Source organism: Phyllostomus hastatus, unplaced genomic scaffold (assembly GCF_019186645.2).
Source record: "Phyllostomus hastatus isolate PE091 unplaced genomic scaffold, TTU_PhHast_1.1 phas_scaffold_12, whole genome shotgun sequence".
Lineage (NCBI taxonomy): Eukaryota > Metazoa > Chordata > Mammalia > Chiroptera > Phyllostomidae > Phyllostomus > Phyllostomus hastatus.
This window is the reverse complement of record NW_025334007.1, coordinates 11,850,561-11,870,010: the sequence shown is the minus strand read 5'-3', so window position 1 is coordinate 11,870,010 and position 19,450 is coordinate 11,850,561. Positions and strand designations below refer to the sequence as shown.

General features: G+C 43.9%; 2 protein-coding genes across 5 annotated transcripts in view; one reads left to right on the top strand and one right to left on the bottom strand.

Moving 5' to 3' along the window:
- SH3KBP1 (SH3 domain containing kinase binding protein 1) overlaps nt 1-19,450 on the bottom strand; it is a 317,304-nt gene that overhangs the window by 226,700 nt on the left and 71,154 nt on the right. The window contains exon 1 of one of the 4 annotated variants that reach the window (XM_045856035.1): nt 11,281-11,593. The exons of the other annotated variants lie outside the window; for them this stretch is intronic. Within the exon in view, the coding sequence (XP_045711991.1) occupies nt 11,281-11,331 (51 nt within the window). The 5' untranslated portion in view covers nt 11,332-11,593. Of the gene's footprint in view, nt 1-11,280; nt 11,594-19,450 lie in introns of those variants that run through there. 4 annotated transcript variants of the gene reach the window in all.
- On the top strand, nt 14,990-16,569 carry LOC123830055 (protein regulator of cytokinesis 1-like). Its single transcript, XM_045856038.1, is given in 3 exon segments — nt 14,990-15,148; nt 15,249-15,410; nt 15,412-16,569. Coding segments are annotated over 3 exon segments (1,479 nt in total).

Sequence of the window (19,450 nt, the reverse complement as noted above, 5' to 3'; positions counted from 1 at the left end):
ACACCTCAGTTTCAGACCTCTGACCTCCAGAACTGTGAGAAAACACATTTCTGTTGTTTAAGTGGTCCAGTTGGTGGGGATCTCTTACAGCAGCCCTAGCAAACAAATACAGTAGCTATTAGGTACAGTAAGTAGTTACATCACACCAGAAGTTGTTTTCTGTCAATTTCAGCAGAATCCCTGTCCTAAATAAAATTGTATCTGGAACCCCAGTACATTTTTGTTGACAGATTAAAAGAATGAAAAGGATTACTCAGAAGGAAATACTTCATTGTTTGCTGAACCCATGAAGTAGCCACCTCCTTGCCTCCCAGGAGTTCATTGTAACCCTGTTTGAAAAGGACTTAAGAAGAGAGTATTTAAAAAAAAAACACCTCAAATTAGGGTGAGGCCAGAAAGCCTGGGGAGGGGAGGGGCAGTGGTTTTATCATTATTAAATTAGCATCACCCTCAGCACCACTTGCGAGTACCTACTATAAGCCAGGTATCATGTCTGTCCTTCACTTTGAGTCTGAAGGTAGGTGTTGTGGGCCTCTCTTCAGGGATGGGGGAAACAAAAGCACTTGTGTTCATTTGCCAGGGCAGCCATAACAAATAGCACAGACTGGGGACTTCAACAATGGGAATTTATTTCTTCAGAGTTCTGAAAACCAGAAGTCCAAGACAAAGGTGTCAGCAGGTTTGGTTTGATCGGAGGCCTCACTCCCTAGGGCAGGTGGCCACCTTCTCACTGTGCCCTCCTGTGGTCCTTGCTCTGTGAGCCCACACCCCTGGTGTCTCCATGTCCTAATGGCTTCTTACGAGGACACCAGTCAGATTGGATCAGGACCCACTGGAATGGCCTCATTTCAACTTAATTACCTCTTTAAAGGCTCTATCTCCAAATGCTACACATTCTGCAGTACTGCGAGTTAGGGTTTCAACATATGAATTTGGGGGGACACAAGTGAGGCCAGAACAGCCCCTTAAGGAAAAACGCACAGAGCTCACATTCCATCCCAAAGCCATTTGGCTCCAAAGCCCATTTTCCTTGGATCACATAGTGCCTGCCTCTAAAGCAGTCCTCTTTATTTGCTATAAAAGAAAATATATTACTTAAACAATAACAAAAAAAAATCAAAGGTCTTTGGTGGGTTTCTTTTTAAGACTCTGTTGAGATCCCTGGCATCCGTCATGTCAGCGGGGCGCAGCCGTGCCACAGCCAAACTGAAAGAGACTTCAGCTTTCACCTTCCAGGGCAGGACTTCTTGGGCCGAGTCCTAGCATGAGGGAGAGCACTGGAAAACGGGGTACACCCCAAGAGTTGCCCCAGTTTCAGGTTCACTGGCCTAAGAAGTTTCCTGAGACCAGCTTTCCTCTGCATCTCACCCTTGGGGCATCTCACTCAGGGCAGCTCATGCCAGGCCGACTCACCACATTCTGGCCAAGAATGCTTTGGAGGAATACTTGCAGTGCCCATCAGAAAGCCCCCTGATGTGTCAGAAAACACAGGCTCTTCACACTGTCACCCAGGGCTGTGACAGCTGCTGTACCCACCGGGGTTCATGAAACCATCTTCAAACATCAGCCATCCTCCACCACTTCAAATACCGAATCAATAAAACATGGCACCTTGCTGTGCCATTCCCAGGCAGGAAAGCAACACAGTGAGGCAGCAACAGAGACGTTAATGAGCACCATTCAGGGGGCCAGCAATGGGGGGTGCCCAGGAACAGTCCTCCTTTACTAAGCACCAGGACCACATAAAATAAGGAGAATTCTAAAGGGAACAGCCAATCAAAATACATATGTGCCAAACAGCATGCTAGGGTAATGAGGACTAGAAGCCAAGTGCTAGTTCAAATTTTGTTAGGGAGACAGAACTCGTTAAAAATAAGATAATAAAAGAATAAAAGGACCAACATGAAGCACTGACCATAATTATCATTTTTCTCAAGAAGGACAGTGCAAAACAATCAGCATGGAGTGGGAGAAAATGGGGAATGGAGAAACATAAGGAAAAGAGTTTACGGAAGAGATAAGAGGGATGAAAATGACTATACAATGATTATACCACATTATAATTACATTTATTATATTATATATTTACATGTTACCATTTGTACATTGTACCAAATGACATACTCTTTCAATTTAGAGAGACACTGAGAAGTAAATATCACAGCCTCTTTAGTAATGAAGGTCCATGTCTAACCACCTCAACGCTAACTGAGACACATTATCAAATATCACCAGAAAGTTGCCTACTTGGGTACAGGCACATCTTGTTTTGTTTCACTTAACTTTATTGTACTTCATAGATACTTTTTTTTTTTTACAAATTGAAGGCAAGACCCTCCACCAGCAAAAACATTATGATTCACTTTATCGTGATACTCGCTTCATGGTGGTGGTCTGAAGCTAATCCCACAATACTTTCAAAGTATACAGGTACTGTCTCCCAACAAGACATATATATATAGTTCTCATTCCAGGGTTGAAAGAAGCAAAATCCAACCTCAGATCAACTCCAGGGGAAAACCAGGAAATACATATCTCCTGCACCACCCCCAAAGTCAAAAACCAATGCTTACAGTGGTCACTAGAGAGACCCTGGTCTCCTTCTAACCAATTGTGGCCCTTCCCATAGATGAGGTTCAACTTTCGTGTTCCTGGTTTATTAATTCACAGTCCACATCAAGCAGGAAGGAAAATGTCTGATGGAAACAAATCAACCTATGTACTGCTGGTGGCAAGGCAATTTTGCAATATCTATGAACATTGTAAGGACACATACTCTTAACCCAACAACTCCACTGCTACACATTTCTCCTACAGATAGACTCACATAAAATAAGGTGCTCTGTTGCAAGACAAAAAGAAATGCCCGAAACAACCCCAAATAGGGTACCAATTAAACAGAATAAGGTATAGACATAGAAAGATACATTCACTTAAAAAAAAAGGTAGTTAGATCAGACTTTGCATATTATTGTCTAGTTTGTGGGTTTTAAAATTTTTTTTATATATTTTTAATGTTTATATATACACATAAAAAATTTCTAGAATAAAAAAATGAGTAGAGAGTAAACTAGGGAACTTTATTTAAGCTCCACTGTACTGTTTGAATGTTTTTACCATGAGTTTATCATTTTAAACACATAAGCAAAATCCATGAGCAATGAGAATTCATAAGAACATAGCTCTAAATTTCTCTCAACAGTGAACAGAATTTTAAAGGAAGATTCAATGATCTTTCCCAAGCTGTAATTTCTACTCAGGAAATAGCCCGATGCACTTAAGAGTGGTTTGCATGAACAAAGCATAAAACCTAAATGGTTTCTTATTAGTCATCATTTAATCAGAAAACCAAAGAATTTTCCACATCCATTCTGCAAGCCTGGAGCATAATCAAATTTTTATCAATGAATTTTCATAATTTTAAAGGACAAAGGCATGTATTATAATCACGATACACACATGGACAAAGCCAGAGTGGGTAGGATCAAGGGTGGGAAGTGGGGATGGCTGGGGTGGGCGGAGTGGTGGGGGGGGAAATGGAGACAACTGTACTTGAACAACAATAAAAAATGTGGAAAGAAAAGAAAAAGTTATACATATGTATATTTAAAAATGATTCCCATTGGAAATCAGTTCTTATGAAATACAAAGAATATTTTAATGACACATAATTCATTCCCCATGTGCAATCTAAATGTAAAGAAAAAGAGCTACAAATTAAAGTAAAAAATGTATTACGTATTAAAAAAATAATAAAAATACAATCCGGCACATTATGAATTAGTTGCTTTGTTCAATTGGTACTAAAACTTCTATAAGGAAAAAAAATACCTTTGAAAGGCTTAAAGTGCATACACAGATCTGCATCATAGTTTTGCATGTAATAGCAAACACGAAATTGGAAACCAAGCAGACATACACAACAGGAGACTGAGGAAATAAATTAGGCCATAGCCAGATAGTGAAATACTATGCAGCCATTAAAACTTTACCTCTCTATCACAGATATGAAAAGTTATTTGTGGCATATTTAAGCTAAAAAAAGCTGATTATAACAGCATTTGTGACATGGCCCTATTTGGAAAATGATATATCAATTCATACATGTGTGATGGTAAAAGTTCGAACGAGATACAGAATAATGTGATCCGTAGTTATCTCTGGGAAGTAGGATTAGAGAAGACTTCATATATTTCAGCTGATCTCGATTCTCTTTTCTATAGAAAACAATTTTGTGTGATTTTTAACTTTAAAAAAAACCCTCGCTGTCTTATCCTTCCTTGAGAGACCCAATGCTTTTCCATGGAAGTGAATTCAACATGAAATGTGTTGCTTGTTCTCTTTTCCACCCCTTTGTGGGTCTTTTGGTAGCTTTTCTGATGCTTTAAAAACTACAGGGAAAAATGGCAACATTTTCAATGTTGTCTATTTTGCTCTTTTAAATGCTGCCATTCTACCTAGGCTAGTGGTTCCTAACCAAGGACAACTGTGCCCCAGAGGACATGCGACACTGTCTGGGTACATTTTTTGTCATCACAACTGGGGGAGGATGGAGATATGTGCTACTGGCTTTTAGTGGGTAAAGGCCAAGGATGCTACTAAACATCCTGTGGTGCACAGGACAGTCCCAATAATAGACTTGGCCCAAAATGTCAACAGTGCAAGGTTGAGAAATCCTGTGTCCAGGTAATGAGTCTTCAGGAGACTTCCCAATCCTCATGCACAGCACCCTCAAAGACCTGTGTGAGAACTGACTGAGAGGCACCTCTGGTTTAATGGGAAGTGTACTAATAATAAAGGTGGACTATCAGAGCTGAATCCTAGCTCAGCAGCTTTTCTGGCTGTAAAACCTCAGGCAGGGGACCACATCATCTGGCTGATCTCCTACCCTCCTTTGTAAAATGCAGGTACTACCATGCACCTCACATGGTGGACAGAAGCTTCAACACAATAATGTAGGAAGAATGGCCTTGGAAACTATAAAGCACTACACATATGTGAATGGTAGTATTGCTCTGGGATACACGTAGGGTTTCAGTGGGTCTTTACCTAGCACACCCAGCTGCCCTGAGTTACACGTCACAGCAGTGATTTTTACTAAATACTAAGACTGAAAAACATAAAGAGTGCTGGTTTTGTACTACATGTTCCTGGGCCTAAAGTTGTGGAACAGCGGAACTTAGCAGTCAAATGACAAGATCTGAATTCAGTCTCCTAGGAAAGAATGCCCACACTACCTCTCACTGGCAGGTGACCATGCCAAGTAAAGTGATTTCTCTGTGCCTTGGTGTCCTCGTCTGTCCATGCAAACCAGAACATTTCAGAGCAAAAATAATTTATCATCTGAACCAGGACAATTTCAGAATGAAAGAGGGTGCTATCGATGTCAATGCCAGGACAACAGGCATACACTGGAACTGTCTCCTGGCAAACAGGCACCTGAGGGTTTGCCCTTCTCCTTCCATTCATTCAGCAAGTACTTAGAGCCCTGTCCTGATGCCAGTGCCAAGAAAGGAACATGAAGTCGGATATATGTACCCTGTCCCCAGCGGGTGCCTCCTCCTGTTCTACAGTGTGTCTTTTATAGTCCCAGGACTTGTCTTACACATACACGGTCATGTCACAAACAGAATTAAACACAAACCCACAGCAAGCACTGTAGTTCAAGAACACCAGGAGACACACACCAAACGTGCAAGAGTTCAATCTCCTTCACAAAAAAACCAACAATGAAGAAGAGCTTATCTAATCAACAAAGACAAAAGAATTTATTATTATCCCAAAGTTCTTGATTCAAGGAAGCCATTGCAGCTTGACTAAAAGTTAGCTATCAATGTGTGTCACAAAAGGCATTAATTAATAAAAGTTTGTAGGAGCACGTAATGTTCAAAAGGACGTTCAACTATCCACTCTCTTTCATAATGCACACCCCTTTACAACAAATGGTGTACAGTGTGTCCACCTACACAGCCTGACAGAACTCACACACTATGAAACCAAAGCTCCTCTAGCTTGCTTTTGTAATCAGATGCATTTATGGCTTTTGCCAAGAAATAAGCACTTTGATTCAATATGCGAAAACAATTTTCTCTAAAAGTCAATACTCACTGTGAGAGGTAGATGTTCCTTATTTCAAACAAAAGTTCATTGATTTCTAGGAGCTTGGGACTCTAATCACAAGTTCCCTTCCCTGCTTCCCACCCACCTTCATTTCAGTAAAATTGGTCTCAATCATTATCACTCGAACGTTTGCCCTTTCCTCCTCCCTCCTCGGTCATATTCACCAGGCACCTTCTCAGTCAGCCCCTTTTTGTAGCCATTTCTGATCGCCCTTAGGGAGGAAGCCTTGATCCATTCCTTTAGCAGTCATTAGAATTAAAACACCAGTCAGGCTCCATCACTGCAAACGCAAGATATGGACTTCTACAAAGACAGACTCTACGGAGCAAGTCGTACATGCATGATTCAGAACAAATTGAGGGCATATCAGTTTCTGCTGTACTCCATGACTGTCTTGATTCAAAGAAGCTTAAATCAATTGTCGTGTGTTTTGATCTGGTGCTGGTTACACAGATATGCTGCTCACTTTGCAAAGATTCAACAAGCTGTACACTTATGTGCATTTATATATGTTATGTTATACTCCTATAGACATTTTTACTTATTTTATTGACTGATTTTTAGAGATAGAGGAAGTGTGGGGAGAGAGAGAGAAGGTGACAGTGAGAGAAACATCGATTTGTTGTTTCACTTTATCATGCTTTTATTGGTTGCTTCTTGTATGTGCCCTGAACAGGGATCAAACTCACAACCTTGATGTATCGAGATGACACTCTAACCAACTGACCTACCTGACCAGGGCTCTACAAACATTTTTAAAAGTAGCATCATTTTACCTGGCTGGCGTAGCTCAGTGGATTGAGCACGAGCTGCGAACCAAAGTGTCGCAGGTTCGATTCCCAGTCAGGCCACATACCTGGGTTGCAGGACACGGCCCCAGCAACCCCTCATTGATGTTTCTCTCTCTCTCTCTTTCTCCCTCCCTTCCCTCTCTAAAAATAAATAAATAAAATCTTTAAAAAAAGTAGCATCATTTTAAAGTAGCTTACATTTTAAAATGTAAGCATCACATAAACCTCTATGTAAAGAAGTAAGCACATTTTACATACCACCAACCCTAGTGTTCTTTAAACTACGGGTTGCCACCAATTACTGGGCCATACAATCAATTTAGAAGGTCCTTACCAGCATTTTAAGCTATTGTAGTAAGAACACTTAACCAGAGAGTACCCTCTTTATAAACTTTTAAGTGCATAATAACTACAGACACAATGTTGTACAGATCTCTAGAACATAACAATTTTGCATAATGGAAACTTTATACCAGTTAAACAACAACCACCCCCATTTCCCCCAGCCTCAGCCCCTGGCAACCAAGATGTGGTAACATCCTAAATGTCCACTGATGGGAAAATGAATGAAAAAACTATGGCATATACATACAATGGAATATTATTCGGCATTTAAAAAGGAAGGAATCCTGCTATATGCTGACCAGCATTTTTTAAATGGAATAGAGAATATCAGAGTACATCAAACACAGTGAAGGCAATTGCAGTTTCGGGAAACTTATTGCAGTAACAAATATATGTAGATATATGTAAATATGGGCTAAACTGCCAGTTTTTGGGGGGAGTGGTATTTGGTTTGGTTTGGTTTGATGTAGGGCATGGTCAAAACAGCCTGAGAAATACTGAGCACACCAACAAATAATGCATGGCTTTGGAAGCCAGGGAACCCTGGGTTCTGATCCTGTATGCTTACAACCTCCCTAAGCTCTGTGAGCCTCCATTTCACCATCTCTAAAATGGGATCATATTATTTACTCCCCAGAGTTGATATCAATGCCCTGGCAAACAGCCTACCACAGAGCAGTACTAAGACACGGTCTCCAGCCCTTCCACCATTTGCATGGTGGCCTGGGCCAGGCTCTTTACCTGAAGGATGTTTAAAGGAAATATACAAAGACGGGCAGTGCCAAGACTGAGCCCCATCATGAGAGCTCTTTGGGCCTCCAGAGAACAAACCGCTAATATTTGAGAGCAGCAGGGCAGGGAAAAGCTATTGCCCGGCACACACGGTGATAAATCATCTGGGTTTGGGTTTTGACCAGAGGGAAAACCACTTTCCAAGATAAGAGGGTTTTCCCATTATTCTTGGCAGGAGGTGGGAAAAGGCAGGAGAGAAAGAAGGCCTTGGTAAAGAAATGAGCGTTTGTGTTAAGCAAAACACTTTGAAGACAGGTGGTTTTAATTTTGAGAAAATGATACTTAAAACAGTTAGAGGGTTATTCTGCACACCAGCTACGGGCTTGCCAGGAGAGGGAAACAGGGCCCTGGGGTATGCAGGGCTCCCATAAGTGCCAGAGCAATGGCGAAGGAAGGTGGGGCCGGGAGGCAATAGCACAAAAAAGATGGAGGGGCCTTTATCAGCATGCAGTCACAAACTATTTAAAAGTCATGTACTATATTTGTCATCCAACGCCTCTATTCATTCAACAAATATTTGTTGAGAATCTACTATGTGCCTAGGACTAGGGAGAGAGTGGAATAAGACAGGCAAGGCCCCTGCCTGTACTGGGGCTGAAATTCTACTGGGAGAAACAGCAAGTACCAAGTAAATCGATGAGCAAAAAGGAATTTACAGGCTGTGATAAAAGTACTCTGCAAGAAATAGATATGGTGGTGTAACAGGAAGGGAGAACAGGAAGCTTAAAATGGAGGAAGTCCCTTTAGATAAGATGGCCCAGGAGGGGTTCTCCCAGTAACACCTGAAAGCAGAGCAAGCCAGCCAAGCAAGAGCCTAAGAAACGGTGTTCCTGGCCCTGGCTGGATGGCTGAGTTGGTTGGAACATTGTTCTGTACCCCAAAGAGTTGCGGGTTCAATCCCCAGTCAGGGCACATACAGGAGGCAACTGATCCATGTTTCTCTCACACATCAATGTCTCTCTCGCTTTCTCCCCTCCCCTCTCTCTTCCCTTCTTCTTTCTCCCTTTTCTCTCTCTCTAAAATTAATAAAAACATATCCTCAGGTGAGGATTTAAAAAAAAATTTAAATATGATATATCCTTTTTAAAGAAAGAGAGAGACAGAGAAAGAGAGACAAAGAGAAAGAAAGAAAGAAAGAAAGAAAGAAGAAAGAAAGAAAGAAAGAAAGAAAGAAAGAAGAAAGAAAGAAAGAAAGAAAGAAAGAAAGAAAGAAAGAAAGAAAGAAAGAAAGAAAGAAAGAAAGAAAAAGGAAGAAAGAAAAGCTCCCGAGAGGAGGCACTGCAAGCACTTGGCCCCAGGGGTAGGAGCTGGGGCAGCCAGGGCACTTGTGTAGTGAAGGTCTTGGCCAAATAGGAGGTGACCTTGATGAGGCTACAAAGGTAGGCGACTCCCTGACCATACAAGGTGCAGGGAGCCATGGGCAAGAAAGCAGACTGGAATGGAGAGCTACTGAAGTCAGTACATTGTAATACATGATTCTGATATTGGTTACCATAAAAGGTACTCTCAAATCATCGCAGACAAAACAAAGTGTACAGATGATATGGCGTCTCCAAAATCAGTGATAAAAATTAGCGCTGCGCTAGAGCTCATGAATACAGTTATCAAGGAGTCTTGCTAACTAGAGGCAAACAATTTTAGCCTAAATATGAGATGGAATATGAATATAAGGAATACAATGGGGGTAAAGGGTGGGAGAATGTGTGACTGACAAGGGAACACTACTATTACCAATTAACTCACAGTTAGCAAATTAAAGTTCACAGGAAAGCTAATGAAGAAGACAGGCTCTCGGAAGTCCCCTAAACAAGCACATATAATGGTGGAAAGGCAACCGGGAAATTGATCGACAGCAGTTGCCTAAATCCATGAACAGGTTAACTGAAACAACTGGCTGTAAGTCACCATGACAGTGCCCTGTGCTTACTTCTGAATCAGAAATCAGACAGCTGCCAAACAGTATTCTTCAAGGTTTACCTTTTCTTTTTCTTCTCCCTTTTCCCAGCTGAATATAGGTATCCTTAACTTGGAAACTCAACACTGAACTGGAAACGGTTCTTCTGAATTACCACTCTCCCTCTAGGACTCATAACATGGCCTCGAGACTTCAATCCGCAGTCCCCATGATCTTCGACGCAAATGTATCATTGAGACATAAACCTAACCCACTCACACCTTCTCCCTGGGACCTCCTTGTTCTAGGGCGTCACTTGGCTATGACTAAAAGGACAATCTGAGGCTGTGGACTTGAGCAAGTTGAACTGGCCAACCTCAAGACCAAACCTATGATACCAACCAAGAGAATCTGGTGGCCACAAAGGCCACCCTGAAACAAGCTGGGGTTAACAACATGAGTGCCATTTCACAGAGCCCAGCACACCGCTTGCACTGATGGTACACTATCCCAGGAAGGAAGGAAGGAGAGAGGGTCAGGAGGGCCAAACGAGATCACTCAGCTAGAGATTACCAAGTGCCAGGCGCTTTCACATTCATTTCTTCGAACAATCCCGCTATCCCACAAAGTACAGTGATGGTGATTTTCAGATTCGATAAATAAGACTAGGAGAGATTTTTTATTAGTAGCCCAAGGCTACAGTTAGCTGAATGAGTGGAGTCTTGCCCACCACCCAGGACCTGGCAACAGGGCAGTGCTCTGAGTGGCCTGATCTGAGTTTCTGTCCCACCTTCCCTCTCATTCTAATCTCCTTCGCCTTTATTCCTTCCCACCACAGGAAAGCTGCATTCCACACCTGGCCTCATCCCAGACTCACAAATTGGCCAGCTGCCTCCGAAATGTTACCTGCTCCCAGCCCTTGATCAGGACACCTCACTGACTACAGGGCCACCTGCAGAGTGGGAGGTGGGGAGGTGACTGGAACTGTGTTCGGTGTCCCCTGGAAAAGACTCGATAGCGGTTCAAAGGAAAGAGCCATCACACCAGATGACAGGGCTGTTCAAAAGCTTTACAGATTCCACTACAAAAAGGACTCAGCCAAAAGCCACCTCTGTCACAGAGGAGGACCTAGGGAAAGAAATTCCCTTCTACCAAAAACAAGAAAACTGAGACCCAAGTCCAAGTGGAAAACAGTGTTGCTCACCATCTGGGAAGGACTGTATCGGTACCAAATGTCCCACCACGCCTCCCTCCCAGCCTACAAAGTAGTCAGGCAACAGGCTACGAAAGATGCAGACATAATAACAACCCAAACAGATGTACGTATGGCCTACTTACAATCTCAGACGCATCTACAGGACTCGGGGCTTTGGCTGCAGAAAGCTCCATTCTGTGGGGTAGGAAATGGTGATTTGGGGCTGACTGTGTCTGAACTCCGGGCAGGAGTGTGGTCCGTGCTCGCTGAGAACTCCAAGTCCTTCTGATTCACTTGGCAGCTGAATTATTCTAAGCATCCTGTCCCGTACCCAGCCTGCCTTGCCCCTCCCACTACACATTCACACTGGGTGGGTTTTTTTTTTTTAATTCTCCGCACTTAGTTCTGTCACAGCTCAAGTGAAACTCATTTTTCAAAATTAATCCACTCTCTCACACTTGAGAGTGTGAAACCTTTGTGACCCAGGAGGAGAAAGAGGAAGAAGAGCCACCTAATTAGGAAGTTGTAACTAACACTGGAGAGAAGGGAGTTGGAGAACCGCAAAGTCTGCAGTAACAGCAAAATGGAGATTATTCGAGACAGCTGAAACACTCCACCCAGCCTCCAGGAGGGGACATGCACGGGAAACAAAGGGCATATGGTGTTTGCTTTCTTTGACATCCGTTCTCACCATTAAGAGCTGCACCAGCAAATGCTCATTACTGACATAAAGACAGGCCTCACTCCACAACAGATTTGAAAATGCAGCTGACAGTCAAATAAAATTACTTTGCGAAGAGCAGGCATACCTTGATTTTTTTTTACTACATATAAAGTCCAAATAACTGGCAGAATGTCTGTGTGCCTTCATGAAGCATTAATTATACTTGAAAAGGTCAATTTCTGTTCATTTCAAGTTCATATAGTAACTTGAATACTGATATATTCAGGATTGATTTTTTTTTCGCAAGGATACCAAAGAGCTAACCTAATAACTAGGTAAGAATGATTTTATGTTATTTACTACTGGTCATATATTTAAAAATTTCTATCCTAAAGCAAACAGGTTTTTCTAATGTCACTTAAATCATTAATCTTTCACATATGTTAATGTCAACACCATTCTCACTAATGCACACACTATTAAAGCTTCCAAAGGTCAACTTCAGTGCACTCTCTGACCAAATTACAACAAATTCCTTAATTGGGGAGTTCTGAACTGACGACACTTTCCACAATGACATCAAGCCAGGGTCAGCTTGAAAAAACACTCATGTACTACTTTATTACTCCCAAGCCTACCCACCAGAACTCACTATGGGTCACAGATGCCCACCCATGCACCATAGGGCCCATTCTCAACTTCAAAGAGGCAGCTCAATTAATTCTAAGCCAATCATTGGCTCACGGTAGGCAACAGGAAGTAATCACACCCAATCAGACAGAGAGTGCAAGAAAGGACTCCTCCTAGATACCAGCGGTGAACAAGGAATCAGAGGGCTGCCAGAGGATGCCATCCAATCACCTGACAACCACAGAGACACCAGCCCTTGGGTGAAGCTACTGCCAGAAGGATGCCATGGAGGAGAAATGGCATCAGAACACAGGTCTCTAATGTCACCTTAAGCAGCTGAACACACTGCCCTCAGGGTCCACCCTCTCTGTAGCTTCCCAATTATGTGTGATAACAAGCATCCCTGTTTAAACCAGTCCCAGCCAGGTTTCTGTTCCATGCAATCCAAAGCACTCCTGATGGGAATGAGCTGAGAGGTAGCTGGAAGGCCAAGAGCAAGAGTTTATAATTTGGCAGAGATACTCCTTCAAGTAAATAATACACTTAGGAAACATTCTCCGTAATGTTAAAAAAAAAAGGAGAAATTACAAAGATGAGTGGCTGCTGAGAGCTGGGCGTGGAAATGGGAGTGACTGCAAATGGGCACAAGGTTTCTTTTGGGCTGATGGACATGATTGGAAATCAGATTGTGGTGATGGCTACACAACTCTATAAACATATAGAAGACCATTGAATGGGATAATTCAAATGGGTGAAGTTATGGTATGTAAATTAGATCTCAAATAAAGCTGGTTTTTAAAAAGCTACCAGGGAGCAGATGATCATTCCAGAAAAGTCACCTACTAGAAGGACTTTTTTCTCCATCCCCATCTGATGGCAGCACACCTCTGCTAAAATCCTTTCTCCAACTCTTCCTGATTACCTCTACAGTCCAAGTTCCTTACAAAGACACACAAGGTCCCCGTTAACCCCCAGGCTCACTAACCCCACTAGCTGGCAAAGCTTACTTCCAGATATCCATCAAGCCATTTCCCCCTCCAGGCCTCCGTTCATACTACACCCCCATCGTGGGTCGCTGGCCATCCTCCTCATTGGACCTATTCCTTCCTACCCTGTGGTAGGCTCTAGGTTCCCTCCTTTTGGGTCCCCTTAGTATACTGGGCATGCGCCACAGTGGGTTGGAATTCTGTCTCTCCCACAAGGGCCTGGAGCAGCATTCCACACCTGAAAGAACTGGTCTTATCTTTCTCTCTTTCAGGAAGGACACCAGGTTCTTCTGTAAGCCACTCTGTCATTGAGGTTGACAGTGGGAGAGCCAGAGGCAGTTTCCAAGTATCCTATCTCACCCACACCCACTTTCCTAAAGCGACTTCAGCCTTAGCAACAGACACAGGTGCCCACAGTGTATATTAAATGGAACCCTGTAAGAAATCCCTCATCCCCGACCTTCTGCTTTGCTACTCAAACTCCCCCTGATGCATAAGATAAAGGCAACAAAGCACAATGCCTTTCTCACTGTATAAGCTTCAAAAAAGGAAGTGAAAGAACATCCAACCCTTTCTTCTGATTATGGGGTTTCCCTTACGTTTTTAACCCTTGGACAAGGTAAGAAGCTGGGGTACAGAACATCACAAATGCAACAAGAATCGGAAACACTTGGTTTTGTAAAAAGACTAAACATTAAAAACGGGACACAATAGATTAAGAAAAGGTAAGACCATTTGTCCCCACCTGTGTATTATCTTTGTGCAAGACCTCAGGGTGAAAGATTAATAGTAAGATTTAAGAAATATTTAAAAGCTAGTTGCTAGAGAGTCTGTTGAAAGAAAAAGAGAGAGAGAGACAGACAGACAGACAGATTGGGAGAGAGAGGAGGGCCATAGAATTCCAGCTTCATTACAACAAAAGCATCAGCAAGTCCTATCTTCCTAGCTTATCCCTCCTCTCCCAACACCACGGGAAATGAAATCCCAAAGCCAAGAGCATAAGAAAGAGCTGAAATAATACTTTTAATGTGCATGACGGTAATTTCAACTCCTACCTCGTAATCATGACTCCTCTTTTCCATATTTGGGCCCCAGCTTTCCTGGGCGCACTCTGGGAGCCTTCACAGACATTATCTAATGCTAAGCAGGTCCGCAAACTAACCATTAAATGCTCCCTTTTTCTTGGTGCTCTCTATGATTTAAGCTGGTCTGGACGCAATCATAAAGAACTGGCAGCAGTGCCCTTTGTGGGGGCGGTGGGGGGTGGCCAAGACTTCTCATGTAATTTGGGCCAACAGGAGGCTCTTAGGGTATCAGAAAGTTTGCCTTTAAACATCTTGATCTGATCCCTACAGTGAAGTTTTCAAAGCTGGCATTACCTGAACCCTGCTCCACCCCAGAAACAAAGCTGACAAATTTATTATCGACTCACTTTGGTAGCTTCCCCCCACAAAAAAAAAAAAAATTGGCGGTGGCAATCCAGTGCGAGCTGTCCTGGTCGTCGGTTGCTGTGCTCAGTGCTGTGTGGAGTAGGTCCTGGACTTTCACATCCGGTCCCTGGGAGCGTTCACCATGAGGAGAAGTGAGGTGCTCGTGGACAAGTCCATTCTGTGTCTGCAGAAAGCCCTGATAAACCTTTGGGAGCTATGGGAAGTCATTGGGACTCCCGAGGACCAACGGCTACAAAGAACGGAGGTTGTGAAGAAGCACATCAAGGACCTCCTGGACATGGTGATCGCTGAAGAGGAGAGCCTGAAGGAAAGGCTCATCAAAAGCATTGCTAACTGCCAGAAAGAGCTGACCACCCTGTGCAGGAAGCTGCATGTTTCAGGAGGAAGGGGAGCCGACCATCTTGCAGCTAGAAAAGGATTTGTGGACTCAGGTGAAACTCATGCGGAAACAGAAGGAGAGAAAACGTGAGCTGAAGCTGTTTCAAGAACAAGATCAAGAACTGTGTGAAGTCCTCTGCGTGCCACGCTATGACATTGACGGTGACACGGGTCCCTAGCGTGGAGGAGATGAGCCAGTTCAGGCAGCATATGGCCACCCTGAAGGAGATGAAGGCCTCTTGGCTCGAGGAGTTCGTCACCCTGAAGAAGCAGATCATACTGTGTATGGAAGAACTGGACCACACCCCAGACACGAGCTTCAAACGAGACGTGGTGTGTGAAGACGAAGATGCCTTTTGTTTGTCATTGGACAATATCGCAATGCTACAGAAGTTGCTACAGCAGCTAGACATGTGGAAGCCACAAAACGAAGCAGTGCGTGAGGGGCCGCGCGCTCAAATCCAGGAGCTCTGGGACAGGCTGCAAATACCAGCAGAGGGGAGAGACGCTCTGGCCATGGTTATGACTGGGTCGAAGGCCAAGGTCAAGAAAACTGTGCAGTCAGAAGTGGATCGCTTGGAAGAACTGAAAAAGCAAAACATGAAGACATGGATCGAGGCGATCCGAGTGGAGCTGGAGAAGTACTGGCACCAGTGTTTCTACAGCCAGGAGCAGAGACAGGCTTTTGTTGTTTACTCTAATGAAGACTACACAGAAACTCTGCTCCAGCTCCATGACGCTGAGATTGTGCGGTTAAAAAGCTACTACGAGCTTCACAGAGAACTCTTCGAAGGTGTGCGGAAGTGGGAAGAGAGCTGGAGGCTCTTCTTAGACTTTGAGAGAAAAGCGTCAGATCCAAGTTGGTTCACAAACCGAGGAAGAAATCTTCTAAAAGAGGAAAAGCAACGAGTGAGGCTCCAAAAAACACTCTCTAAGCTGGAAGAGGAACTGATGGCCCAGATTGAAACGTAGGAAAAGGAGCATTCCAAGGCATTTGTGGTGAATGGACAGAAATTCATGGAGTACGTGGCCGAACAGTGGGAGGTGTACCGCCTAGAGAAAGAGCGCACCAAGCAGGAAAGGCAACTGAAGAACAAGAAGCAGATGGAGACGGAGATGCTGTACGGCAGTGTGCCCCGGACACCCAGCAAGCGGCGAGGGCTGCCACCCTCCACACCTGGGAAGGTGTGCTAGCCTGTCCTCACTTCCACCTGCTCAGGGAAGAAACAAACGTGTGCCGCCCTCCATGGAGCCAACAAGGAGAACCTGGAGCTCAATGGCAGCTTGCTGAGCATGAGAACTTTCAAAGGCCTCCAGATCTGACGCTACTTCTCAAATCCTCAATTCAACCAACCTGCAGTCCTAAGAAGCCCCGATCAGCCCGCTACCTGTGGCTCCTGTGCCTAGACTGGACCTAGCTGTGCAGGGTGGCTTCCATTTTCTCCACTTCAGGTGTGCTTGGGGCCCTGGGTAGGTGCCATTGCCCCTGGACTGCCTTTCCTTCAGGTGCAAGTGCATGCTGAGCTTAGCAGTCCTTAGACACTATGTTTTGGCTCAAGACACACATTAGAAGTAGGCTCATAGCAATAAGTATTCAGCTCATGGAACTAACGTTCCTGTCCCCCCATCACTGCTCTGGCTAAAGCATGATTGACAACACACATCGCGTGATTGCCATCAGGTAAGAAGACAATGGCCTCCACCCGCCCTGCGGGTCTGAGGTGGGACATGTGGTGCTTTCCGCACCTGCAGCGAGCAGCTGGCACCTGTTTGGTTTGGGGACTCTCAGCAGTGCCGCAGCGAGGACGGCTCTGCCCTCTCCTAGAGGCCTGTCCTCAGCACACAGGGCAGCCTTCCTCCTGATGACAGTGTCCCTGTCGGGAGTTGTGATGGCCTAGCCTGCTGCCAGAGGGTGACAGGGAGGTTGGTGGCTCCTTTGTGAACTGTGTACAGTCACTTTACATGGTGTGAATACGTGCTTGTCTGAACTCTAGTTCTTCAGTTTTCTGTGTCCAGCACCCCTCCACCCTCCCCGCCCGCCAGCACCCCAGGCCCACTGTGCCTGCATGTGGCTGCCCCCAGCAGCTGGCAGCCAGGCTCGAAAGCTGTTGGGGAGACCTAGAACTTTGCACATGTCTGTTGGGGAGCGTTCCTGCTGTAGCTGCCCTGCAGTCACTACGATCCTCCGGAAGCACTGTTATTTATTCCAGCTCCACCTGCGCTGCCACCAGCACATGTTCCTGGCCGCCGAGGCAGCTTGTCTGCACGTGCGAACCCTGCTGTTCAGCCCTGTGTACATGTACTGTCTCTTAAAGCTTTTAAATATAAACATATTGTTAATACATTAAAATTTACTCACATTAAAAAATTACCTGTCTGGCCTCAGCCCCAGTAACTGTAATCCTATTCCTTTGGGAATTGATGTCCCCCAGGTGACTCAGGTGATCAGGGCTGGGTCAAAATGGATCAGCTACAAGCTACATACACTCTTGCTACTATAAGCAGCATTATCTGGAGGCCTCTTGGAACTGCAGAATCTCCGCCTCCCCACATCCATCTGCCCCAGTCCAGACCCCCTAATCCAAATCTGCATTTTTGCATAATTCCCTGGGGGGGTTATGGCACGTTAGGCTCTGTCATGACCTGGCTTCAGAATCTCCCAGGTTGTGTTTTGCTTGTTTCCCTTTCACAAGTGGGAGGAGTAAGTAGGAGGTACTCAGAATCCATAATCCAAAATTTTTCAGGATCTTCCCGATAAAGCACAGGGCCAAATCCCCTCCCCACCCTCCCAGAAAGTATGAGTAGTCAGAGTAAATATAAAGGGAGTCAAAGAGTAGACACAGCCTGCTTTTTCAATTTAAGCAATATATTTTTCCATCTGTGCTGGCAGCACTGACACTCGCACTACTGCGCATGTTTCAAGCTACTCCTACATCATCAAAGCAGTAGGACCCGCAACATCTTTTACTATTAAAGAGCTTCATGTGCAACCCAAATATGCCGGGATAAATAATTCTTTGAACTTATGAGACCTACTAATTGCATCCATTCCTAAAAATCAATATACCTCAAGAAACTTTTTAAAAATTCATATGTTTGTTTCTCTTCTTCAAACAGCCATCATAAGGCATTCACAGGAAGTCGTGGTTCCAAATGAATGTGGCTGCATATGAAAAGAAAATCTCCAGGTAGCCTAACACTCAGCTTAGCCAAGATTCCCAGCAGGTTCTCAGAACCTGACAGATTGGGGTATTTCCTCATGCTAGCTACAGTTTGTATCACTGTTATTGTTTTAACAAAGCCAAGGCCACCCAGCTAATCCTGTAACACAGTGCAATTAGGAGCGAGAGAGCAGGACTCTGAGGCCAAACCACCCGCAGGCTCAAATCCAGCTCTGCATTGGCAAACTGTGCTCCCCCAAGAAATTGCTTAATACCTCTGGTCCACGGCAAGTGCTATAAAAAAGTTTGCTATTTTCCTCACCCAGAATGTGGTACCCCAAATGTTACAGACAATAGAACAATGCACACACTAGGTGCTCAATTATTACTGCTGATTAGAGAACACTCCACCCGGATTGCATTTCCTTCAGTGAATGTTCCATTACTGAACACCAGCAACCTTTTGGTGTGTCAAGGGAGGTGCTTGTGGGAAAGTACTCTGCTTTCCTCTAATGGCAAAGGGAAAAAATACCCAGAAACCAATGAATAGAATCCCCCTCTTCATCCGATGTAAAGTTAAAAGTCCTCCCTCTCCAATCTTGTACTTGATACGGTTTATGTATTCTCAAAAAGTATTATTACAGAAAATATGAAAAGCATTTAAGCAGGTGAAAAATACAGTCTGCAAAACAGTCAACTGGTACCAAGTATGTAACAGTTATTAAAATTAAAAAATGCTGATTTCCAGAGTATTCTCAGTAGACAAGTACCAGACAATATGGCTTTCACAGTATTAATACTATATAGTAACATATGTAGTAGTAAGACAGCAGAGGGAATTGGGAAAATGAAACTATTTTAACTACCCATTTTCATCTGTTTTTAAGCACTCATGACAAGTGAACAAATGATATATTTGTTCAGCATGTACTTATGAAATACATTTCCCCAGGCAGTTTCACTAGCCAACTCTTTAACAAAAACTGAGTTACCATAAGAACGAAACAACCATGTTGATTTTTTTTTCATCAGAGGCTATACTT